Source organism: Ambystoma mexicanum, chromosome 10, assembly GCF_040938575.1.
Source record: "Ambystoma mexicanum isolate Mex_15411 chromosome 10, UKY_AmexF1_1, whole genome shotgun sequence".
In the NCBI taxonomy this organism is placed as follows: Eukaryota; Metazoa; Chordata; class Amphibia; order Caudata; family Ambystomatidae; genus Ambystoma; species Ambystoma mexicanum.
In genome coordinates, this window is record NC_090932.1 from 1,357,437,110 (window position 1) to 1,357,464,283 (window position 27,174).

The 27,174-nt window shown below is 45.9% G+C and overlaps 1 protein-coding gene across 1 annotated transcript; it reads left to right on the forward strand.

Moving 5' to 3' along the window:
- The first annotated feature begins 5,200 nt into the window (after positions 1-5,200).
- LOC138493327 (uncharacterized) lies at positions 5,201-15,408 on the forward strand. Its single transcript, XM_069620401.1, has 3 exons — positions 5,201-5,794; positions 9,748-9,895; positions 14,845-15,408. The coding sequence occupies exons 1-3, from the start codon at positions 5,389-5,391 to the stop codon at positions 15,044-15,046; spliced, it is 756 nt and encodes a 251-aa protein (XP_069476502.1). The 5' UTR covers positions 5,201-5,388; the 3' UTR covers positions 15,047-15,408.
- Positions 15,409-27,174: the final 11,766 nt, after the last annotated feature.

Here is a 27,174-nt window from a genome sequence, read left to right on the forward strand (position 1 = left end):
CTCTAGTCATTTCAAAGACCCTAGAAACTCTCGCTGGACTTATTATGAACTGTGCAAGTTTGTCACAGACAGGACTGGTGGCAGCTATCATTTCTCTTGTGTTTTGAACCCTCTTTCGCCATGTTATCTGCGCCTACCGCGTTTGGCAGAAATGAGTGGCCTGGTCCAAAATGGCCATGCCACGAGGTTCTTTGTCCTGTCCTCTGACCGTCTTGCCCCTTCACCTTCCCCAGGTCGAGCCGACCCGAGTCTGTCCTTATTTGGTCATGTACTTTCCCGCGAAACCCAACATTTTCGCGGGCTTCTGCATGCCTTGTGTGTGCCTCCAGGATGTGGGCTGGGATGTCTGTTCCCAATACACATCCTGGGTGCCAGAGAGTCTGAAGTGTCCTGAATGCCTGGGACTACCGTGGTCCGTGATAGGTCCACGTATGGTGTGAGTGTTTGTGAGCAGATCTCTCATTGGGTCCTCTCTGTTTTGGCGCGAAGGGAACTTTGGATAAGAGGAGGCTGAAAACACCACTACCATGTCAATCTCCCGAGTTCACACCGAACAAGGGATAAGGAGCCAAGTATCCTGCAACAAGAGGCTGAGTCGAGGAACCGCTGGTGACCCGCTGAAGATTTGGCACCCTGAACTGCTGTCGTCCTGCGAGGCCCCTCTGCATCTGATCGTCCTAAAAGGTCTGTGAAGGCGCTTCGACCCATTGGAATAGTGGGATCAACTATTCCTGGCACCTTCATCAAACCCTGCAAGTAAACCTCTCGGAAGTGTCCCTGGGCCAACCAGTGGGCTGACCAGCTTACGCAGGACGCTTTGCTCTGTCACTGCCGCCATTTTGGGGAAGCCCTTGAAACTTGGTCTACTGCTTGCTCTGCGTCCACTGCACCATCACACCAGATTTCGTACACTTGGCATTCCCAGGTCTGAAGTGAGACGAGTGCGCCCGGACCAGAGTAAACGCGGTTGCCGTGTTGCCCTGCTGTGGTAACAACCTGTGCACGTTTGCTGCATTTGGGACACCCTCGACCCTACATCCTGCTACACGGAATCTACACAGTGTCGAGACGTCCTGATGATCGCAGCTGAACCTGCCAGAAATGTGAACTGAACTGGAAAAGTCTGGGTCTGCCTGCGTCAGGGACCGGTGAGTAGTCCATACCCCAACCGGTGGCCCCTCGCGCAGGAGCCCTTTTATTTTCTACCGCTGTTGTGAATTAGCGACTCTATCCCGCACTCTCACCCTGCCTCTGCCCCCAAGTGGAGGCCTTGCTTGATTAGAGGGGATTTGTTCTGCATCGCTTCATTCACCTTCCTGAACTGCCTGATATCCTTGAAGAGGCCTTCTCTTGTCCATTGACACCAGCGCGTGCAGGTACTTTTGAGCATAAGGCTCCTCTCTTCGTAGGGCTCGGACTTTCTCCTAGTTAGGTGTATTTCTGATGTCGAACTGGGTCCAATGATTACTTGCACTGCCTGTTTTCCTCCCCATCTAGGTAGTCTACATATTACGTGCTCATAACTCCTTAGACCCCTCGGTCTTGTATATATATTGTATTGATTGTGATGTGTTGGTTTACTTTAGTATTATTGTGATTCTTTGCTATGGTCGATGTTACAAAGGCCTTGTAATAAATGTGTCTATATTTTTCATATAACACCTGTCTGGAGTAATTTGTAAGTGTCCTTGCTTTTTGTGCTCATTGAGGTCTTTCAGTCACCCTCACCCTTCTTGAGACTTAGTCTTGAACGCCGCCATCGCTACCCTGATTGGTCTGGCTTGTCCAGAGGGTACCCTGTTCCAAGAAACTAGGCTGGCCTTCTGAACCTCTGCCCCTCCAGGTCCGAGTTCAGAAATCCATCTTAACACTTTCATCTTGTAAAAACTTAAGGTGTGCCTTAGCGAAAACTTGCCAAACCTTGCTTGTATTATTTCAATTGGGATATTTAAGATCGTAGTTTATTTTTAATTTCACACGTGAATTATGTATCTATTTTCTTGTGCTGAATGGTTACGCCACGGTACTTATAATGCTCCACACTTAGTTCACATTGCTGTAGTTGCCACTTGTGTATGATTTTCGCATTACAAACCATGATTTGTGTTCTTTGTGCATTGATGACTAAATTGTTTATCTACTATATATAATGGAGAATGTGTACGTTGGAGTGAGGTCAGTGTTGAATTTAGTTGTTCTGGAAGTTGAGACTGCTGAATTGCGGACTTGGGCAGAGGGGGCCAAAAAAAAGTATTCTTACCTCCCTCTCCCCATCCCTTCCCCCATGCCAACAGTTACCGTGCCTCCCCTGGCTTTAATTAGGCCGACGAATTACGCTGTTAATTATTTTTTTCGAGTCAGAGAAACCCAGCTTTACTCGGTTGCAGATAAAATTTCCATTTGAGCACACGGGGCACAGAGCCCACACCCCCATGGGCGGAGTTTGTTGGGGGGTGGGGGTCGCAAGGCTGTTTGGCCCCCTCAACTTTCCTGGCACACCATTTTGTCCCCTCATTTGGCGGGGACCCCCTCTCCCCCCTTTGCTTTTTCAGAAGTGACTCCATTGCACACACCACCACCAGCGGAAGAGAGCGCTGCAGCAGAACGTGCATTGCTGCTAGAAAGCTGTGCGTCGTCACTAGAGCCATTCTCCTCCTCACTCAAAGCGGACGCGCCCTCTGGTGCGGCTACCAGGGCGTTTTGTGAAATATATAATCTACGAGTGTAGCTTTGCCAATTCTGTAGCGTTTTTATTGCAAAGTTATCTGAGGAATAAATGCAACCTTTCCATAGGAAATGGACAGATCTTCTCGAGAGCGTGATTTGATGTTTCTCGACCCGTGTGTGGAAGAAGGGGTGGGCGTGCCTGGGCGCTTTCAAAGCGTCTAAAATCGCTCTCCGACCCCCTTTTTCGGTCGCTCTTCCTGCAAACAGCTGGAGCCAGACCGGTTCCAGAAGATTTGAACAAGTCTTATCGGCCAGCCTCTGCCTGGCTTTCCTACCCTCCGCCGCTGGCAATGCTTAGGGTGTGCAAGAGACGCCAGTACAAACCCTTCAAATCCATGCTGCTTTGCGCAAAATACATCCACGTAGCACGGCTTCCACTATACGTCCCGAACACCGAACCACTCGCCGGCAAAGGAATTACCCTGCCAGCAAAACACCTTCATCCCTTCCCCAACCACAGGTCACCTGCACCCTGTAAATCCTGAACCCCCTCACGAAAATCGGCTCGTATCCATAGACTTCAATTGAGCCACCCCGCGTGCACACCGTGCTCGCCGTTCTTGAAGTGTTTCCCCGTCGCTGATCGAATAGTCACTCACTGGGCGCTCACTTCCTTAACGGTTCATATTTTCCTGGGGAAATATTGCAGTTTGCACCCTACGCTGAGGCCCACTCATTCCCCGAAACACAAGACAGAAAAGGCATGTTAAGCACGTAGGTAGGTGTCGCTTGTATAGCGCTCATCGCTGCCTTCAAGCCGCTCTGAAGTGCGACGCAGTATCCGACGAGATGTTGGAGAAGCGTTACAGGGCGACTAAATGTTCATATGACAAATGCTATAAAATGAGCCCAATCACTTGATTGGTTTACATACAATGTTAAAAAGAGAGCCAGCAACATCTCGTTCAGCGATTACCGTATTACAGCAACCTAGCATGTATTTATTGGGAAATATAGGCCCAGGGACAGGGCAAAACCACGAACGTGAACTCGTGTTATCCTGTTTAAGTCAAACTTCTTCTCAGGGGGGATTCACCCCCTCCCCCTCGTTTGCCTCCAGCCCCCTCTCATACTCTTGCCCCTGGTGTGACCCTTTATCTTGGCGTGGCAATCCCCTGCTCACACATAAGCGGTGAGGTGACTTTGTGAGGAGATGACGGTTTTGTGCTCTGTCGGTGCCCGGAGTCGCCCCCAGACCCAGCTGGTGTGCACCCATCCCCGATAGAACACCCAGGTCCATGGAGACCTGTACACGGTAAGCGCGTGTACATGTTCGCAATTATTCATGCTTTGCATCGGCCGCCCTGTGCATTATCCCGCTGTAGTGGAACTCCAAAGACCGATTCGGTGTGACGCACGCTACATAAACAGAGAGGCGATTCAAGGTCGTAACTGCGCTGTGTTTGGGGAAAATACTCTTCAATTATGTTTTTTTTCTATAATGACTGCCCTGCACCTTTGTGGACAATTATCTTAGTACGCGTGATTGGAACACGGAGAAGGCCCGTCTTGTTATTCAGGTCCTACCAATTGTGGCTGAGGTGAACGTGGGCGCATATCGTAACTTCCAGACGTGGGTTGCATTGTACACATTACTGCCGGAATGGAGAAATATGGGCTTCTGTGCCCAGGCGGCGACCACCATCCCCCACCCGTTCGCATGGTCGACATGCATAAAGGCAATTAGCGTTCAAATGCCGAGGCTGTTGTCTGCATAAGACAATGAAGGGCTCATTAGTTAGCAGGTAAATACTACCCCGCTGTGCTGGCGGGCCTCTTTGTCCTGTGCACTTGCCAGTGTTTTTTCAAACAGCTAAACCGAGCAGTTTTCTTCTACACGGTGCATGTCCACTGCTGGAGAGAGCTATTTTACCCCAGGTTTCAGAAACTACTGTCATTCGGGTCCGGTGATGGAGATGGGTTGACTAGGCCTAGAATGTAGCAGGAGGACAGGTGATATTTGCAGTGGGTGGTGCTAACTTTCACCGAGATGAGACTGCTCGGAAAATGGTTAACTGCTAGAATCGCCCAACAATGCTGTGGCCTCTAAAATGCTCCCCCAGAAAGGCAACCGACTCTTGGTGGCACCTGCCCGTCGAGTCAGTCCACCTGTGTATAAACCATTGACTTGAGATGTACCGAAGATTAATAAAACAGTTGCACGAAGGTGACAGGACAGCGCTGACACGGTATCCATTCCCGACCCCATATTATTGGGTTTAAACAATATTGTAAATGGCTAGGGTGCATCCGGGCGATACCGGTTTACAACAGCAGATTGTAATGTTGAATTCTAGAAATTTGGTTTAGCCAAGGCTTTATTTTTTAGCCTGTTTCTTGGAAACGTGTGCATCCCTTGAGCCAACCCAATCAAAACTGGACGCTGCAGCGCCTTCAGACTAGCCACGGCTCTTAATTCCACCCTCCTTTCAGCCTTTCTGAAGGCCCTACTGGGCATTAACATAAGAGATGGGGATGTAAATAGAGGCCATTATCGCAGCATGGGCAGCACATTGTTCGGGCCCAGGCCATCAGGGAAAGAAAGGGGTGCGCTGGGTGGATGCCAGTCCGGGCTGCCAGAGAGTCTGTGTGGGCCCGGGAAGGGGTATTTAAGGGGCAGCCCGGGGTCGCTGCCGCCATTTCACGCACAGGAGCCACGTCATGGACACCCCTCGCGCGCTCTGTCTCCTCCTCTGCCTCCTCCAGGAGACCCAGGCCCTGTCGCTTTATCCCAGGGACGCGCTGAACGCTGCCCTGCCCAGGAGGCCCCGGAACATGGGCCTGGAAGCTGACAACCACGTGCCCGGGGCGCAGAGCGAGCAGCACCGCTACCCGGGGCCCCAGTGCCTGCATATGAGCCAGCCATGGAGTAGCGGCCAGCACCGACTGGCGGAGCTGGAGGACAGCGCCCCCTTCCGGCTGCGGGCGCACACCGCCGCGTCGGGCCCGCCAAGGCCAACCTTCCCTCACCAGCACCTCTTCCACTATATCAAGAACATCTACAGGTGCTGCAAACTGGGCTTCGCCTGCAGGAAGATCAAGGGCCTCCAGGGACGGGTTGTGCTCGGTAAGTGCTAGAACCGCCACTTTGCTTTTCGCTTACCTCGGCAGGACAGCCCTAATCCCCTAGCGCACCCCCTGGACCCGAGGGAGCCTGGCGGTTTAGTTTATTATAAATGCGCCTTCTGCCATCAGTCGGTGACTGGTTAACACGTCTTCTGCGATGACCTGGACACATGTTTCCCAGGAATGGGACTTGATGACACAACCCCCCCGCCCCCCCAGCCCCCAAATAATAATAATACAGGCTTTCCAATTTTCCCTGCAATGGCTAAACGATCCCAGGTGCACCTTAAATACAAACGGCAAATGTGGTTCCTGGAACTATTATTTATATCAAGCGCCCCTGAATATGGTCTTCCTGATATGTGTTGTAAACGTGGGCCCGGCTATAGGTACCCACATGCCAGTGCTGGGGTAGGCGACTCGTTCAACCCCCGCGTTAATATGCAGCTTACCTTTTCGGAATCCAGAAATCAAGGACACGGCCACCCACGTTGTGGGTGCATGCTCGTACCTTATTTTGGTGTTATTTGTTATCCGATGCAGTCTGATCTATAGTACATTATTGCCCCCTGTTGGCACGTCACGGTTCAGACGTGCGTGCCACCTTCTCTATAGATCTCACTGGGCACCGATACTAACACACGCTGGTTGTTACAGTTCAACCAACACATTCAATCAATAATTACTGCAATTACAATTCACCCCCTCCTCCCCCCTAATGTCACGTGCAGCTTTTACTTTGAGCGAATTATATTTCCATGTTCACTCGTCTTGTAAACGGTTCACCCTGAGATGGGCGTTTCATAGTTTTGAGCAACTGTGTGCTAGAAGGTTACACACGTTATTTCATAACCAATCACGCCTTTCGTCTGCACACGCCGCACGAGTTTAAGTCAATACAATTCTTGTGCGCGTGCATTACAACCAATCTGAGAAATAACCAGAATTCAGATTTTGTGCGTAGACAATGCTGGAAAAAAACACTCCATTTGTTTCAAGCGAGTTACTCCCCATCCCTGAAAACACGCCACGTGTAGTGTAACTTTCGCCCCTCTGTGAGCGCAGTGATCCCCTCCCCTGCCCCAGCTAGGTGCATGCACTTGTATATACGCCCTGTACATTAATGTGGCGTCTGCTCCAGCCCACTCTCCTGCAGCCATTTGGGTATAAACACCCGGGGCTGCCGCGAGCCAGCGCCGCCGCACTCTCGCAAATAAACGCAGCCTATAAGTTCCCTTGATTTAGAAAGCACCAGAGGATAGTTGCTCTAGTTGAAATGGAGCATCGCTTAGGTCAGGATTGTACGACTAAAATGAAGTCTTTTCAGATATGTGGTTGTCTTATTTAACCAGTCTCCTAATTTTATAGGTTTCACAGTTTTTCGATAGGTTGGCATCGTTGCAATTGTTTTTAGTATTCAGGTCATGCAGAGTGGGTGCTTACACAGACGTCACCCACCAAATGGAACAACTGATATTTTTAAGCCCCATTTTGGAAATGTCACCTATGTAAAAAGACCACTTTTCTAGTTCAAACCTTCAGCACAGCCTGCAGTCACAGATCTGTCAATCATTGCTCCCTGCCTGTCTAATCAATCCACATTCCCAGCGTATGATTTGATGCCTCTTTCTCCCCCCACTTGTCCTCCAAAACTCTGTCGTCAGCTCACCCCCCTCCCCCTCTTGGCTCCCCTGTTCCCCATACTCTCCCCTTTCTCTCCTATTGCACCTGATAAGAGCTCTAGACTTGTCCACTGCATGAAAGTCTCCTCTAAACAGTTGCTCCCCTGCTCCTCTGGAACCATCAAGGACATTGTCACCACTCTCGCCCCAGCCTTGGCTGACCTCTGCGACCTCTCATTCACCACTGGCTCCTTCCCTCAAACCCTTAAGCACTCTCTTGTGCACCCTCTCCAAAAAAAGTTGTTTGCTGACCCTTCTTGCCCCGGTAACTATCGCCCTATCTCTATCACCCATTTTTTTGGCCAAACTCATGGAGAAGCTGGTCATCCCCCAACTGACCCACAACACAGAAGTGGCTGGCTGCCTCCATGACCACTACTGCGGTTACAGGGCAGCCAGAGGCACTGAAACTGCTCTCCTGAGCACCTGTGAAGGCCTACTCTCTAACATGGACTCTAACATTCCCTCTGTTCTGATCTACCTTGATCTTTCTTCTGCCTTTGACACAGGCAACTACCCCATTCCAAAAACCGTCTCCATGATACCCTAGGCATCATGGACAGGGCACTGGTGTGACTTGCCTCCTTCCTTTCAAACAGACCACCCCAAGTGCAAATGGGTCCTTTTCTCTCCTCCACCACACCCTATACCTGTGGCGTCCCTCAGGGCTCTATCCTATCGCCATGACTCTTCAACATCTACCTGTCCCACCTGATCTCCACTTTATCCCCTCATTTCCACTTTTATGTAGACAACACACAGCTCTCTTTCAAGCTGCCACCCTCTACCTCCTCCTCCCTCATACCTGACTGCTATTCAGGCATGGTGCTCTGGCAATAACTTCCCAGTAAGACGGAGATCCCACTCATTGCAAAGCATGCTCCCTGTTCCCCCCGCAGCCTCCCCCCCCTCTGGCCAAACTCGTTGGATCTCCTCCCCTCACCCACCTGTAAGGCAAAGAAACCATGGGATCATCTTTCACAGAGCAGAAATAACTATTTGCATATCAGTCTGGTCCCACCCATAAAGGCAGCTCAGCACTGCAATGCTGTGGCAATTCTCCTCTGAACAAGAATATCATTATTAACCCCAGGCACATGACAGTGTTACAGCCTTGTTTTGCTGTGTAGCGTTAACCATCCACTCTGCCCAGTACTGCAATGTGACTTCAGCTCTTCCACTGGCTGCTCTACATGCAGGCCATCGGGCCGCCTAGTATCTTTGCCAAGTAACACCCCCTTTCTGTGGTCCCTCGCCTCTTACCTGCTTTTAAAAAGGCCATTAGGGATCTGAGCCATTCCATTAAATTCCCCTGACCTTTATGGGCAAGTGCCTCTAGTATTGTGACCCACCGGGCCACTTGCACCATGCACCTATGGGACCACTGAACAGTGTATAAATGCAATTTTGTACTGTCATACCATCTATCTAACTTTTCCTGATCCTTCTCTCCATCTGGCCTATGCACCCAGTCCCAGTCATCAATATGTTCTTACATTGAGCAGAATACTTGAGGGGATCGTAGATGGTGACCAAGTCAGCAACATGACCTAGAAATCACTACATCGCTATGACTGCAAAGGCGCAGTGAGGCACCGCTGAACTTGTCATTATGATCGCTACCTGGAGCCCACTGAAGCAACTGCAAGGGTGCATGCTGCACTTTAGAAAACTCATTGATAAAGAAATACATTTGTCGCAATCAAAAAAATCCCAGCAAGAATACTTAAGCTTTTAGGGTCTGATAATATCTGTGATTTGTGTAAAACTGTTCTCTAAAATGTATAACTCCAGAAGTGCGGCAGAAAGAACTAATGCATTATAAGTCATTTTAACCAAGTTGTTGATGCTATTATTAATTATAATAATGGCCTGTTAGTGCGACAGACACTGGACCATACTCGACTCTGCAGACCGGAGTAATTTTTTGTGTAAAGACTGGAATAAAAGGATGAGATCTGGTCTAGACAAGAGATACACTGACAGACTGTGGTAGTGGGGGCTGAGGAGGGGCAGGTGGGGGGTCAGTGTTCTAATCCTGTTATCCCCAAATAAGTGTGACCATGGGCAAATCATTTAACCTCCCTCTGCTCCCGTGAACAGATTTGTCTCTGTGTTGAGCTTTAGATGCTTCCCTGTCATCTCCCTGGAAACAGTGTTGTCTTAGCAGGCTTGAGCATTTTCTGGTGCTCTCCGCTGGGGTGGGGTGTTTAGTTGCTGGTTAGATATATGTTTTCGTGCACTTTCTTACACAGTCTTCTTTTCTTTTCAGAGGGGCCTTTGAAGAACTTGGATTTCTATGTGGACCCCCAGACCCTGGAACTGTCGGTGCAGCGAGCAGAGCTGCATCTTGAGGTGTCGAATCCTGATCATGTGGCGGTGGTGCCAGTTCTGAAGATCCCGGGCTTCAGCAGCTCAAGGTACACATCCCACAGTGATGCCAACCGATTACTACAACTTGCAATGATGTGTGTGTATTTACAAAAGTCTAAAATCCCAATGGGGCAGGCAGGAGCTTCAAGCTTGTAGGGAGAACAGAGACACAATGCCCAGAGGTGGTGGCGCGCAGCACAATTATAGAACATAATGAAATACCATCATTTACTTACTGTCATAAAGTACAAACAAATACAATGGAAAATTAAAAAAAGATACAAATATAAGGAAAAAAACAAAAATCGTACAATAGAAAAATAGAAAACAGCAGAAAGAGGGATTGTGCAAAAAAAACAATCACGTTGTATTCCCTATTTTAAAAGTAGGGGACTAGTGGAATGTTATTGCAGGAAAATGATTCACTCGTCACAGATGTTGTAATGCATGCATCCTTGCAGGGGGTGATAAGTCAGCACAGTGATTTCCATGTTGAAGACAAACTTCACACTGTGCAGGAAAAGTAGCACAACCCTGTGTGGCATGTTGCTGGTGTCTGGTCTGAACAGGGAGGATAACAGCTCAGGAGGATAGCTCAGGGGCAAAGTGCTTGACTTGGAAGCAAGATGGATGCACCACAGATTCGATCCCCAGTTCGTGCTTAGAAATCTCTGGGTACGATATGGAACACCACAGGTTCGATCCCGGGGTCCACGCTTAGAAACCTGTGGGTATTAAGCACGTTATAAATAACCCACCATATCATGAGTGACCGCTGGGGAAGAATTTGGCTAATCAGTTACTCATTGATTTGTCTGCTGAAGGGGGGCGTTCACCAGATTATGATTGCTAAAGGAGTGTATTGGCCATGCTCTTTCCTTTTCTCGAGCCCTACATGAGCAGTTGGCTTGCTCTATAAAAAAAATGAAAAATAAGACTCTGGCGATCATCCAGTTTCCCTCTGCTGCATGCGTCATTGGGATATTTAGAGGAACAGCAAAGACGACGGCTTTGAAATAGCTATTGAAAACTTGATGACATAGTGCAGCAGAATCGCAACCCCTCTCTACAATTGTACAACTCTGAAACAAAGGACGCTTTGTTATGCCTTACAAGCAGCGGGGCTTGCACTTTTGTATGCCTTTCACACCGTGCAAGTGCTTGACATATGTTGGACATATATTCGGGGTGAATGTCTCAAAGTTGGGGTATATTTTTACATGCAAAGCGACGGGGACAGGCTTTTTTCCTGAAATGGCATGGGGGATGCTGTATTCTGCAGAACAGCAAGCAGAACACCAGATCCCTTTAACCTTCCTCTTCCCAACTGCATAGCTCTGCAGCCTTGCGAATGTGTGGTTCCCTTTGCACCCCAAACTCCTTTGTTGATTGCGGATTAGGACTCATCAATTTGGAATACAACAGATTAATGGTGCAGTGGCGATTTTATCATATGAAGGTTTAGCCGAGATTCAGCCATCTCATTCCAACCGTAGCACCAAAGAAGGCAACGTGTCTTTTTCCACAAATGATGTGGTGGTGCCAGCATCTCCATTTTGCCAAGCTTGGTAAATATCTTTGTATATGCCCCTGGGGAAGATCCATTGACCAATCAGATGGCTAGAACAGCGGGCGAGAATATGCATTCTCTACCCGCTGTTCCAGCCACATGAGGCTCTTCCCTGGGTGGCACATTTTTCTTTTTTTATGTCGGGTAGCAATTGAGCCTCTCCCTGTTGCCCCCCCCCCGCTCCCATACTGTCCCCCAACCAAACAAACCTTTCTCCCACTCCCCCCATCACCACTTACCTGTGGGACCGGTGCTTTGAGCTCCGATCCATTGCACCTCCCGCTCCTGCCACTTTAGAAATGGAAAAGGGACTTAGTCACTTTACCCTATGGTGGCTGCCATCTTTGTTTTTTTTTCCTTCAGTGAATGGTGTCACTTGCAGCACCAATCTCCAAATGAAAAAAAAGAAAGCTATTTGCAATCCCCGGATGAACCCCAGGGTGCCAATTGCTTTCATGCCACAAAGGGAGGGTGAGCATAGCTGGTAGCAGCAGAGCTGAAGACCCCGCTTCACTCAGGCCTACCATGGCTCGCGGTTACAGGCCCTTACCAGTCATGTCCACCCTGCTGCCGCAGCATGAAAGCTATATGAGGCTCCCTGCATGAAGTTTCTCTCATAAGTCTTGAGCAGATCATTTATAAATTTCCTCCATCTTGCCTTTCATCCGTTTGGTGTATGTAATTTATACTAAATTAGGACGGCCATTTTCACTTTTACGAAAAATAGTTTCAAAAATATGAAAGTCCCTTCTTTGAAACAACAACTTTACCTTCATGCCCTTCAGAAAAACCGTTATCTGAAATGGAGGTGACATTAAATGTTGCCTTTAGGGAAACCAGTTCCTGCGCAATATTTCGGCACACAATCATGTTAACTCGGTCTGCAATACAATCTGGCAGAAGGTGTTTTTAAGTAACTTGCAAAACAACGAATAGTAATATTTGTCATTTATGTAGCCCGCTCACCAAAACACTTTACATAGAAAATGAATATGTACAATTAGTATTACCTAGCCGAAATGAATACTCATTTGGAAGGATAACATTCTACTGGCCTAAAATAATCCTGCTTAAAATCAGCAGATGATTTCACAGAGTATAATCAAATCTTTTGCAGTTTATATTCTGTTTCCTAGATTAATCTATGTGCTCGTTAGCGTGACGCTCACCCACTTCCAATGATCTAACAATTGAGCACATTCTGTTGCCTTTCACAAAAGCTCATCTCATGGTTTGGGTTCCCCGGATGTGTAAAGTTGAAGACTGTTGTATCTTTGGACAACTGCTATCAAAAGAATGGCGCTTTCTTTTGATGTACTTTCCTGAATTTATTTCGCTTTTGGCTTGCAGACCCCCAGGTGTCCTTAATAAAAAACATTACAGCCTTAAACTCTTCCCGATTAATGCAATATATTGTTCCAAGATGGTTTATTTTACTTAGATCAAACCGCCTTCATTCTATTGGGAAACAGACATGCCAATGAGATAAAAAATGACTAACATCTATACAAATAGACCATCTGTTTACAACCTGCTTACCATTATTATTTTAATGTTGTTGTTTGACAAGTACAAAGGCATTAGGTCAAACCGTAGGTTTCATTAAGACAGCGACAGGGACTTCGTCAACATACACCGTAAAGGGAAAATTTGAACCCAACGATCGTGAATTTTTAAATAGCTGCCTAGAGTCTCGAAAAAAGGTGTATACACATGTTTCTGCAGTACTTAATTATTTATTTTTCTCTTAAGTAGCTGTAGAAGTATAGTAGCATTCAGGCAAACTCGCTGTTCCGTTAACTTCAGTTGACAACTTTCTAAGCAAGGCTCACATTATTGACCGCTTCAAAGCCTACTTTAGCAAGTGCGCGCACCCCGTCACCCCCAAGTATTGCTGATGGGATATAACCAAATTTAATGCAAACCTCTGTAAAATCTTGATCTGCTTTGGGGATCCGAACCAAACGAGCTGGCAGCGCATTCACTTTCAACTCTGCCAACAGGCTGTGTCTGGGTCTTTTTACCGCCAGGTGGAAGGGATCCACTGACAACGGAATAAATGGTGGTAGCGTGGCAGTAAATCTATTACCACCGCTTTTCCGTAGCGCCAATATATAAATTGTAATGAAAAGTGGAGGAGGGAGATAGCTTCCGCATATTGCAGGAGGTCTTTTCTTCCCTTTTTACTGGCAAAAACAGATGAATTACTGCAGGCAGAAATACCACTGTGTTAATTGTTAAAAAAAATCGCAAATGGGGATTAACACTGCCATTGCTGTACTCGTAAACCAGTGGTAATTCCACCAGACTAAGTTGTTGTAACAGTAAATGTGTTCGGTGGTAATTTTAGCAGAATTACCACCAAATTTATAATCTGACCCAATGCCATAAATCCAGGCACAAAAGTAGTGATGAATTAAAAAAATGTGATGTTGTTATTTCCATGATGTATCCAAGAAATCGAAAGGCACAATCAGAGCAAAATGGCACCCGAAGTGCACTTGAGCAGGTTTACCACTTGAACATATTTTAAAGATGGCTGCCCTGAATCTCTGATCAGAGGGAGAATTGAGACCTGGCCTGGGGAAGCAGTGTTTAAGATATTGCGGGTGGAGTCATAAACTAGATCAGGTGGAGGTGGTTTGCATGTTAGGTTATCTCGAAGCTTAGAATTTGATGCTTCGAAGCTTAGGACAGAGGTAATAAATCTTGGCAGATGAAATAGTTTTCCTCCCTGTGGATCTTAATGCTTAGAATGATCTCTTGCAAATCGTGGGTCCTGGTGGCTTGGTGTTGCTGAATGGGACTGTGATTATCTTGTAGTTAAGGGGGTGCTCTGCACTCCTGGAGGCTCAATAGTTGAGCCAACTTTCCTGATTTTCAACGCAATACTATTTATCAGTACATTTTGGGGCATATTCGAGTACAGGAAAAATTGTTACTGGTGTTCAGTCAAAGTGATGGCTCTAGTTAACTTCAGACTTTACATTCTTTTACTGAATATGTAAGTGGAATCTGGAGAAAGGGGGCACGTTGTGCCAAAATCATATTTCTACCACCTGCATGAAAATATGCATAACCATACTTTAACTCATTGCTGCTTGCTGGGGTTAGCACTTGAGTTTGGTGAGAAAATTATGCTAGTTCTAAAGATTGCAGTGGGCAAGAACGCAGAAATCCATTTTCCGTTTAAAGCATAAGTGATATCGCTGGCCATGTCCTCTTATTTCAAACAATGCCATTAGTCAAATTATTCAGAAACTCAATGAAATAATACAGAATGAAGAAACACTCTTTTTGAGCTAAATGCATACGTTCAATCATTAGCTTTTATATTCCGAATGCCATCCATATTGAATGCAATTTGCATATTTTAATCCAACTATGTCCATATGTGATACTTATTGAATTTCATTTTTTTTACAGCCACACAAAGATGACCAGAGATGATGTCACAGATGTCACACTGGATGTTATGTTTCTGTTCGACATGCTGCGAGCGGACCGAGGAGTGATGGCCGAGCTGACTTTAAGCTTGCACTGTATCCAAGACAATCTTTTAGTGCCTTGCGACTACCATGGGGTCAGCATTCTTCGAGCTCCCTTCATAGCGCTACTGTACAAATGAACACTGTAAGCTCGTTTGCTGCTAGGACACCAGAAAGGCCAAGATGGCCCCATGCTTCACAGAAGCAGAAAACAAACAATTGGCAACACATGTATGCGCTGTAAACTTATTTGTTTTAGAACAGCCCTTTATTGCCATCCAAGCATTGCACCTTTTTACTTGTTTCTTACAATACGCATCATGTGTTCAAATCATGCACTTCAAATCAGAACCGTAAAAATATATTTATATGTACATAAAATGTATATCTGTATTGTAAATGTCTTTTTCTGGCAAGTCTGTCTACTAAAAGAAATGTACATACCTTTATCTGAAATCAGATTTATTTTTTATTTTATCTTAAAATAAATAATTTAATTTACTGTTTTGGAGTCTGTGTATACTCTGGATATGCCTCGACTATCTCTATAGCCTGCCAGCACATACAACAGTATGAGTAAATAGTGTGCACAACACAAACCGAATTTGGATTGAGAATCAAAGTAATGTAGCTTCTCCAGCCCATCCAAATATTGAAAGAAACAAAAAGCTTGTTTGGGCCTTTCTAAAAAGAATTGGGTCGGGAGGGGTGGTGCCCATGGTGAAAGACGCTATCACATCACAGGGGGCAGGAAACATAGGTTGTCCTTGTCATATAAAGGGCAGTATTAATACCCCTCTTTCCATAGCAAGATGTGAAATGGTGTTGTCTACAGACCTTTTTTTCAAAACAGATTGGCAAACTTATTCCCTCATCTAAAAAATGTACTATTTACAAAAAAAAGTAACTTATTTTGTTGAATCCTGGGCATTTATACAGCACATGAATCCCAGTCACTCTAACAGGAGCTTTGTAAGTTGTGACTTTTGGACGCGTGTTTTGGTGTTGTGCACTTTCTTGTTTGAAAGCAGACTCTTCAGGTGTGACTGGTTATAGAAGGATCATGCCCAGCAGATGTAGATTTGAAGGAGGGGTCTGACCGTTGAAGCGTGAAGCTTTGTGTCTTGGTTGTGTGGAGTTTTCACGAAAGCACACCTTTGCCCTTTTCCTACTCAGGACACTGCCCAAGAAGGATCTCATGCTTAACCATGTTGTGGGTATTGTGCAGCGGGTTGCTTCAGAACACACCAATACAAAATTACAAAAGTAATCCAAAAAGAAGTGTACACCAAGCAAGAAGTAACACAATTTATTCTGGCTCCAGTCACAGCTGGGGAAGAAAGATTGATACAGAATGTGAAAGAGAACTGCATGAAAGGCTCTGTCAAAGATACACCCCTAAAACAGAAGCTTTTATAATCATACAACTAATTAGCATCACAACACATTGCAACATTAGGATAGTCCTCCATGTGAAGTTGATTGATAGAGCTGCGTCATTCCCCTATAGTGGGACATACATTATTCTGAAATGATTGGGTCCTACAGACGTTGCCACACCACCCTCGACCCCCTCTGTAGCATCACAGTCCAACCCACAAGTCCCACATCATAGTCCCAAAATATTGAGCCGTTTGCGGTGAGCAGCGGATTTTATTCATTTGCCACTGTCATCTGCATCCCTTCCTCATGGGAATACAACCGATCAGGACACTGCAAGAGCCTTAAACCATTCACAAGTTAATGTTTTACTGTTGCATCTTAGGAACTCTTCAAACTTCTTCTGAGGCTAAGATGTGCAGTGGCGCTATTTGAAACCACCATGGAAGATTCTGAAACCATCGGTATGCTATGATATGATATTGCATTTATAACGCATCTATACACAAGTGTTTCAAGGCACGATGAGGCAAGGGAGGGGAAACAGAGGGAGGACAAAGACAACGATTTTACTAGGCCTAGTGACATTGAGAGATCCACAGGGGAGAGGAAGAGAGAAGGGAGAAGCAGAGAGGAAGGTCTTGAGGTGCTTCCAGAACCAGAGATGGTTCTGCTCAAGTTTCAGAGAGGTAGGGAGGCTGTTTCAGAGGAAGGCGCCAGCCGAAGAAAGAGATCTGCCCCCAAATCGTTGCTCGGAGAAGCAACTGACCCTCGAGGAGTTGGAGGTGGAGGAGCGAAGAGCTCGAGTTGGAAGATATTTCCGAAGACAGAGTTGGAGGTATTGCAGTTAGCAGGCCCCAGAAGGCATTGTGGACAATGCAGAGGGTCTTGAACTTAATCCTTGCAGCCACTGGGAGCCAATGGAGAGATTTCAGTGCTGGAGAGATACGATCCCTTGACTTGAGGCCCAGGACAAGTCTCGCAGTCCTGTTGTCCTGTTCTGGATGAGTTGTAGAGGACGGAGAGTAGAGGCAGGAAAATGTAAAAAGAAGCTGTTGCAGTATTCCAGCCCAGAGAGAACTAGAGGTCTGGAGACAGTGAGCTTCTGGGGGAAGGTGAGGAAAGGAAGAATGCCTCTGAGGAGGTGCAGCTGGTAGTTTGACTTCTTAGAGACATCAGAGATGTGAGGAGAGAAGCAGAGCATGGAGTCAAAGATGACCCCTAGGTTCTTAGCGTCACAGGTGGGAGCAGGAAGGGGGCCAAGAGTAGCCGGCCAAAGAATGCCAGGAAAGGAAGGTGCAGGTGTGCCGATGAAGAGGATCTCCGTCTTATTGGCATTGAGGCAGAGATCATTGGTGGCACACCACTCCTGGATTGCGGCAAGACAATCTGGAATGAGAGAGGGAGAAGAGGCGGCAGAGGGAAGCCTGAAAGCAAGCTGAGTGTCGTCCGCATAGCACTGAAAGTTGGAGCAGAGACAGCAATGTGGTGGTGAGAGGTGCCAGGTATTGTTTGAACAGCCAGAGCGAAAAGTTGGTCCCCTGGGAACGGGGGAACACCACAGGTAGAGAGTGAGCTAGAGGAGAGGAAGGACCCAAGTTGGACCTGGGACAGTCGGTCAGAGAGGAAAGAGTTCAGTCAAGCAAGGGCCTAATCACTGATACACAGGTTATCACGGATTCGGTTGAGGAGGATGGCATGGTTGACAGTTTCGAAAGCAGAAGAGAGATAAAGTAAGATGAAGACAGAGGGGTGATTAGCATCAATTTTAGAGAGCAGGTTTTCAAAGATGCTCGGGAGAGCAGTTTCCATGCTTCTGGCTGCTGGGAAGCCAGACTGATGGTCATGGAGACAACCAACAGATTCAGTCTGAAGATTAAGCTGGGTTATGGTCAGCTTTTCCAAGAGTTGGCCCAGGAAAGGAGTAATGGAGATCGGGCGATAGGTAGCCGGACAGCAGGGGTCAGCTGAGGGTTCCTTGGGAAGAGGGTGCACAAGAGAATGCTTCGGGGGAAGGGGAAGGTTCCAGTGCAGAAGAAAGAGTGGTTGCAGAAGTCGGCCAAGGCTGGACTGAGGGTGTCAATGCGGTCCTTGATGGTTTTGGAAGAACAGGGAAGAACCTGTTTTTGACAAGACTTTCATAGATCGGACTTGTCTAGAAACCTCGTCAGGGATGAATAGAGGAAAGGCAGAGAAGGAAGGAGAGGTGGCCGCAGGGAGGCCGGAGGTAGAGGAAAAAGTAGAGGGAGAAGGAGGAGAGGGTGGACAGGATGTCCTCGGTTTCAGAGATGAAATGAGAAGCCAGGGCCGTGCAGAGGGCCTGGGAGAAGACAGGAGAGGCAGAGACTGCAGCAGGATTGGCCAGCTCCTTGCAGATTTGAAAGAGTTTGGCAGAAGAACAGATTCCGAAACTAATATGCTGAATTATAAAATGATTGTGCATCCAATGCCTTTCCCCGACACCGATGAACTTCGCTTCCTGACCTCGAAAGTATCAAAGGCTGCTCCTTTCTTACCATATGATCCTGGGAACGTGCAATTTGCAATGTGCTGCCAGCCTCTGCAGCTACTAAGCAAGTTAATAAAATGTGAATTTGTTTGTAATGAAAAGCAAGCTCTGAGGCCTGTTTACAGTACCTGGGTCTACTGTTGAGTCAATATACTTACCTGCAACCCAACTCTATAGCCTATATGTTATTTGCTTGAAACGCAATTATTTAGGGTATTCTCTAGCCTAATGCATAGAACTGTGTGGCTATCAACAAAGTACCGTCTCCTTTTACTGCACAAATCCCACAGCTGATAAATTTGCGCCTATTTACTGCGCTGAACTTGCATTTTTACCACATTATTCTCCCCTTTTATTGATCTATCAATAACTAACTCTTTTCCTCCCCCCAGTCCCCATTCTGCTGCTCTCTTTTTAGGGATCCATACTCTTTTTAGTCTACTTCGGTCACTGCGATCTTCTTCAGTCTTCCAATCATCCCTCTATCCTTATCACATGAAATCCAATAGGCATCTGGTGGTATTGTAACCCAGTCAACTTCATCATCAACCTTTTCACCCTTGGTAAGTTTGTTAATGGCCTTATTTTTATCATTTACCCCGTCAACATTCAGGGGCAACATACATTTTCCTCTCCTTTTGTTTGTATAGAGTCTCAAAATAGTTTTGCCAGTGCAGAAGGCGACAAGTATGAGGACCACCACGGGGACAGTCGCTTTAAATACTCATGAGAGTCAAGCAGGCACTGAGGCAAAAAGGGCTTCCGACCAATTGTTCGATTGCACTCCATTAGCTTCATTTGTCATCTTCTCATGGGTGTATGTATTTCATTGCTAGCTGTTCCCAATATTCCATTCGGTGCTACTCCAGTGGGCACTACGTTATAACAGCTGCTCCGTATCTTGGCACAAACTCCTCCCTCTATGGCAGTGAGAAAGTCCAACACGTACCTATTCTGGAGTGCCATCAAATGTAGTGCCCTCAGCTCTTCCTGTACTGCATTTAGGCCCTTTGCTGTTGCGTTGGCCAGTCACAGCAACTCGTATCTGGTGAGCTGGGGCCACTTGACATTAGCTGTAGTTCGCACTCCTGGAAGCAGTAAAGATACAAAAAAGTGGTTGCCTTTGAAAACAGTTGAAACTCAGCAGGAATTGCTGCCACATGTCTGCACTGTTCTCGGACCAATAGTTGTTTGCTCTTTTCTTTCTGTTTAGTACTCCTCACATTGTTTGCTCCTTGCTTTGCTGCACCACTTCTTCCTTCAGTACGATTGACTTCCCCTTTAACAAAAGCCCCATGTTGTTGTTGCTTCAGGTACCACCAGGGCAGGGCTGTGCAGCGCAACAATCGCACAAACCCCACTCCAACCAGGAGGAAGCTGGGCATAGGCCTTTGATCCACATGCCCACCACAAGTCCATTATGACGACTGTCCCCAGTGCCAGCGCCACACTCCTCATCACCTTTGCACAGCCGCTGTTAGTTCCCAAATGGATGGTCCCACTGGGCCTGAAACACAGGGAATCGTCTAAAGCTCTTTATGTTAATTGATTGATGAGTTTCACCTATCCAAGTTAACGTATGTACATGGTTTCCCTAAACTGCCTTGCAACTATTGTTTACTTTGGACATCACATTTTGTTCAAATCACACCAAACCCTCAGCTCAACATTGGATTATACCCCCCTCACATTCGCCACCATACCACGCTGCTGCTTTTATTCTCATTAATGGTCTTGTGTGACACCAGGGAATGCTACTTCCTTCTTTATCTACACACTGCAGTTGTTTGTGTCCGCTAAACATTTGCTACCCTCTTTTAGAGCCTTCTGTTATATATTCTAATATCATTTTTGTTGTTTCTCTTTTTTAGGCCATCCTGTCAAGTTGTCCATAATTATCTGTGTAAACCTCTTCCCCTTCATCCACCCACTGGACAGAAACAAATGTGTAACACTTTTTTCTTTAAAAAGAAAACATAATATTAATCCTATACTAATGCATGTTAATATTATTACACTCCATAGAACAGACATGTTTTGCTGTGAGTTTATAATGACATTGTCCTGCAAAAAGACTCTCTCCATCTACCCTGGTTGGTATTCTATAAAACATTATTGCTGAAAAAAAAATTAATGAAAGCCAATGTGTGCTCTCCATCATGTTGCGCTCTGCCCTCTTCTCTGGGGGAGCTGGTTCTCTTGTCCTTGCGCCCATTGGTGATGGGAACCCATCCTCGGCGACCTTCAATCTTCACTGCTGTTGGTGTTGAGTAGGTCACTGTGTGTGAACCGGTAAACGTTCTTTTTTGCACTTTCTGAGGTGTTTTTTTAAATAAATCTCCGGATTAGAGAAGTGCTGCTTGTCGAAATTCCCTTGCCTGCTCAATACTGCTAATTTCGCCTGCTTGCTCTGTCTGTATTCTTGGATTTGTCTGTTGAGATATATAGGCAAGTGATCTTCTAAGTTCTGTGAGCTACATGTGTTAGAAGAGTAAGCATTCAAAATTGTACATGCCGGAGAGATATGTGCATGCATACTCCGACAAGTAACAATTTCATGAGGGGTGAGGTTATGGTCTCCTCCAGGCGAATTGCGCAAAGCCAAGAGAGCACGAGGCAAGCAGTGCAACCTTGTATTACCAAGCATCAGTGTTAGCTTAGCCATTCATTTTCTCAGCCATACCCTTGGCCGGTAAATGGTACATAGCTTCTGCTGTATTCCCAGAAGGGCAGTTATTTCCCCAATCAAACCATTTGTGAAATACTGACCATTGTAAGAGCAAATTTCATCTGGGATTTCCGACCACGGAAATATCTCCCTCACCAAAAATATTGCAGCTGAGCGGGCGTCATTGCAGGCACAGGCACCAGCCTCAAGCCAATGTGAAAATGGACAAAAAACAGTAAGCACATATCTATGAGCGGTACATCTGTCTTGCATATCAACATAGTCCATATGCAAGTGCCGGCAGGGCCCTACCGGTCACATTAATGTTCATTGTATCACTCTCAAAGTGTGGTCAGATAAAAACTTTTGACAAATATACAATTGTTCACAAATTCAGACACACATTCATGTAAATTTGGCATTTACCAATCCTCCCTTATCCCTGAAGCCACATGCTCATTCGATAAGTGGGTAGAGTAGTGAAGCTATTCCCGGGCCACATTTAACAACTTTCTTGGCATTACCACCTTGCCATTGCTGTCTTGCCGCCAAACCAAATCTGTTGGAGACAGACAGCACCTCCTTTTTCCCCAAAGCTTTTTTTCATCATTCGGTGCTTCTCCCTGTAATTCTATTATCTGTACTATTGGTGTTGCATTAAATCCCTCTGGTAGTGCATTTGGTTCTTTAGTTGTTTTCATCAATGCCCTAAGTGGTATTTTCTCCTTCTCGCCAAGGAACAGCACATGTGCCTTATGGCAAATATGTTGCTTCTTTTGCTGTTCTGTCTGCTCTTTCGTTACCCAATGAAATACAATCTTGCCCCCTGCATGGCATTTGCACTTGATTATTGCCAATTCTACTGGGAACGGTAGCATTTCTAATAATTTACTCAAAAGTGCTGCATGTTGTACCTGTGTGCCATCACTTCTCCTGAACCCTCTCCTTTCCCATCTTGCTAATCCTGAATTTACTGTAGATGTGTTGCGTATGCAGAATCTGAAAAGATATTTACTGCATGTCCTTCTGACATGTTTAGTGCCCAAATTAAGTCCAACAATTCTGCCGCTTGTGCGTAGTAGTGTGCTGGCAGTCGAGTTTGGGAGAAAACTGTGAGGTCCCCTTCCTTTTGTATTCCGTGTTTGTGTCCAACTACTGCTGAACAAGAATGCCTCTGTCCCAAATATAGGTCGATACTTGAAGCCCCATCAATAAAGATCATGTCCCCCCCTCAAGGACTTCTTCTTTTACCAGGGGGGGTTCCTTCATTCCTTGTTCCTCTGGGTTTACCATCCTGCATCTTGCAATTTCTATTGCATGGTTTGTCAGTATAATTTCATAACCCGATGCTCTCTGAGATGCCAATGTTGATTTGGATCTTTCTAGCACTGCAAACAATGCATGGTCCAGATACAAAATTACTGGGCATCCCATTATTATTGTTGATGTCTTCTCAATTGCAAATGCAGTGGCAGCAAGTGCCTGCTCCCAAGGAAAGTTTCCCCTGCATCACTGGGTCTAGTGAACCACTGTAATATGCCAGTGGTGTATGTCCCAATCCCTTCTTTTGTGTCAGTACGGCTGTCATTACTTTACCCTCTGATTGAGAAAACAAATGAAACTTCTCTTTGTAATTGGGTGTGGCCAATACTGGTTCATGTGCCAGCTCATATTTGAGCCCATCTACATTTTCATTCATCTCAGCTGTCCATTTTAGGTTTCTTTTGTTTTTCTAAGTTTGCTTAAGTGCTTGGAGGAGTGGCCCGGTGTGTGTATGTGGAGTAATCAAAGATTCATGCTCTACACCCCGGAACTGTTGATTTTATTTCACTGTCTTAGGTCAGGGGTTTTTCCATTGCTTCAACCCTTTCTGGTTTTATTTTTCACCCATCTGATGATGCAATCTGCCCCAAGTAAACCACTTCTGTTTGACAATACTGTCATTTTTCTTTGTCCACTTTGTACCCCTTGTCAGCCAGCAATGTTAGCAGTGTCAATGAGTCCTCCCTGCTCTCATCTTCTGTTGTGCTACACACTAACAGGTCATCCATGTATTGTATCACTGTACTTGCTACTTGCAAATTGCTGAAATCCAATTGTATTATTCTGTTAAATATGCTGGGTCCCTCACTGTACCCCTGGGGCCTTCTAGTGTGTTCAAATCTGGTCCTGCAATACGTAAACGAGGTGAGATACCTGGAGGCTGGATGCAGGGCAATGGAGAAGAAAGCATTCTTCAAATCCACTACTGTGAAGTAGCGTGCTTCTGCTGGGATGCTGCAGGAAATTGTAAGAGCATTTGGAACTAGTGGACATTCTGTTTCGATGATGTGGTTAAGAGGGCGGGGATCCTGTATGAATCTCCATGCCCCACCCTTTGATTTTTCAATTGGATAGATCTCTGTGTAGCATGGTGATGTAGATTCCTGTACCATACCCTGCTGCCATAAGGCATGTAGTGTCTCATATATACCCTCATACGCTTCTAGTGAAAGGGAGTATTGCTTCACTCGCGGCAGCAGTGGTCCTTCCTTTATCTCAATGCGCACTGTTCCCAACCCTTCAATATTCCCACATCGTGGGGTCCCTTGGTCCATAGATTCTTTGGAAATTTTTCCAACTCCTCCTGCATGTATTTTGTCTCTTTTTCGCCAGGTGTGTCATCTGGGGTACTGCTCTTTCCTTTATCTGTACTGGACAAGGTATGCTCAACTGAAACACTATCTCTCCCTCCTCCTCATCTTTTGTAGCGAAAAACTTTGTGTCTGTTACTCCTGTCAGTGTTAGTGTGCAATCGATACACAGCATCGATCAACACTCCATATTATCGTCAACTGTAGCATATATTTTCTAACTACTACTTCCTCTAGGTATAGCAGTGTGTGTGTGTGCCTGGTGTGATGGTTGAAGGGCACTGTAGTCTGAATGCAAATTCGTTGACAGTCAAAAGACCTTTCCTTGTATCTCCGGCACTTACCCAGCAGTACTTGCACTCCATACAAGAACAACTCTGTGTGTGTGGGTATCCCTCTCAATGTGCTGTGTGCATAGTATTCTTGTACAAACACTGCCACCCTGACTGGGTACATCTCAGGTGTAGTGCACACCACGCCTTTCTCTGAAAATCAAATTGTGGCATTCAGTTTGCTTAACAAATCTCTTCCTAATATGTTGATAGGTGTGTCTTTTGAATACAATAATGCAGCTAATGTGTTGCATCCCTATTGCCAGTGGTAAATCTTTTGTTCGAGGAACCGCTTGGATGGTCCACGAAAAGACTTGCATGTCCAATTTCTTGTTGGATAATGGGAACCCCCCTTCTTTTATACAGGATCTGGTTTCTCCAGTATTTATTAGAAAGAAAAAGTCCCCCCATCCTATTTGAACTGCTAGCTTGGGGTCCTCTTCGAAGTCTTCAGTTAATGCTAGGACAGGACACACTTGTGCTTCCTGTGAGCACCCCTATTGGGAAAACGTATTGACTGAAGCTGTGGATGGATTTCCACTAACCACTGTGACCCCAGTGTAATGGGGCACCTCATTCTATCCCTATATTGTCACCTTCCCTTGTGCTGATACCTGTCCCAGTGTTGGTACGACCTGTGTCTGTATAGGTTGCAGTTGCGGCTGTATCATTTGCGTTTGTTGAGGTTGTGTGGATGTCTGCATGTATTGCTGCTGGGGCTGCACTCCTCCTTGCTGTCCTGTTTGTTGAATGAGTGGGTATGTTCGGGCATAGTAACCAGTATTTCCGCAAACAAAACACAATCCTCCAAACCAGGGCCCCATACCCCTGTACCCAAATCCAATTGCCCTTGGATAATATCCTCTTCTTGTCCGGTAATGTCCCATGTACGGTTTACTCCCCCTGCATATGCAAATCCAGGCTGTTGTGCATTGAGAACTCTGGGTTGCTATTGCATTGTTTGCACTCCCCATTGTTGTTTATACAGTGCTTGTGTATATCCCTCTTGCTGTGCTACCACTGTCACTGGAAGCCCCCCTGTTGGGTGGGTGGAACGCTAACTGGTTCCATGAGCACTGCTCCTTCCATGCTTATTTTGGCCTATTTTCTCTGCACACGTTTATTTTCCACTTGTATCTCTTTGTCTACTGCCTCCTTGTCTTTCTTCCTGTTTTCTTTTACAATAATGTACGATAGTTGCCTGTATATAAGGCCATCCTTTTGCTTCTATCCCCACCACCTATTTTAGGGAAGCCTGCACATCTGTGGGAAGCCCCTCACTAGAATGTGATAGAAAAAAGGTATTTTATCATACCATGATTGTTTATTCTCTTGCATCCACATCTCTTGTATTGATCAAATGTATTCTGCAGGGTCCTCATCTGGCTTCATTTTTACATGCTGATATTGATCCCACATCTGACATATCTGGATACAGCTCTCTCAGAGCTTTCCATATGTGTGCTCAGTAATTGTTAAAAGGTGACCAGTCATGTATGTTGGTGCTTAATTTTACCCCTGTACACCACACTTGCTGACAAATCTTGTCACTTAGTTCCCTGACCAGGACTGCCAATAAGCTCTTGGTGCCCCCTATGGCCAGTGGGATCCCTGTTGTCTCCTTCTCGAACACATATCCACTTGCTGCCCCTGCCATTAGTGAATGTAAACTGTAGACTAAATTATCCCTGTCCATCGGCTGCCAGGGTATGTAATGTACATCCCCCTTTGCGTTCTGTAGAAGGGGCAACTGAGTTTGTGCTCTGGGCTTAACCCCTGGTTGCAGTCTTTTTGCTACTGCCATCCTTGCTTTCCTGTTTCGAAGCATAGTTTCCCTGTTCCCTGTTGTTCCTCCGCATCCCCTTCTTTTCTTCTCCTTCCTCTACCTACACTTGTTAAATCGCAAGCATTGAATTAGTCATCCCGATTGCCCTGGTCACTGCTGTCCTCCCAGGCTGATGCAGTATTATTACCTTCTGTCATGTTTGGCTCATCCTCTTCCATGTCCTGTCCCCAGTTATCAATTTTACATTTTATACATCTTGCTGTCCATCCCTGCTGGTCCTCTTCTTTTCCCTGTTCGTTCCCTTTTTTCTCTATTTCCCTCTCCATTACCTTTTCCTCTTCTCTAAACATTGAGTCCAGTTGCTGTCGTATGCTTTCCTTAATGTCCGCTAAATATTTCTTATTTCCTTTTGCTGTCTTATCTTTCGAATGAGGTTCTGGCTCGGTCTTATTTTTCTTTGTCTTCTTTCTGTCTGGCGATGCCTGCCTAGGATTTGTATATCCTGCTGCTGGCTTTAATAATGGAAACGATCCATAGGGGGAGTGTAGCACTAGCTTTTTCCTCTTCCTCTTCTCCCTTCTTGTTGTACACTTTAGTTTCTTCGTAAAGTTTCTGGAGACCTAGAATGTCCTGTCTTTTTTCAGCTTTGCACCTTTATATGTTGCTAACAGATATGAAGACATACTGTCAATTACATTCTTTTGAAATGTTCCCTCTCCGGGACATGCCTGATAACATTTTCCCACTGTGTCATTCATCCCCTGAAAGTGATATTTCACTATTTTATCGTGATATTGGGGCAATTATTTACACATATGATCATGGGGTGGGTGTGAGTCCATATATTTATTTTAAAAAATTTCTATTGGCATTTATATATAGACAATCATGCATATGTCAATCGTTTCTTTTTCATCAGTACAGTTTGCGTGTATACATATTAATTGCATGCCCTTTTAC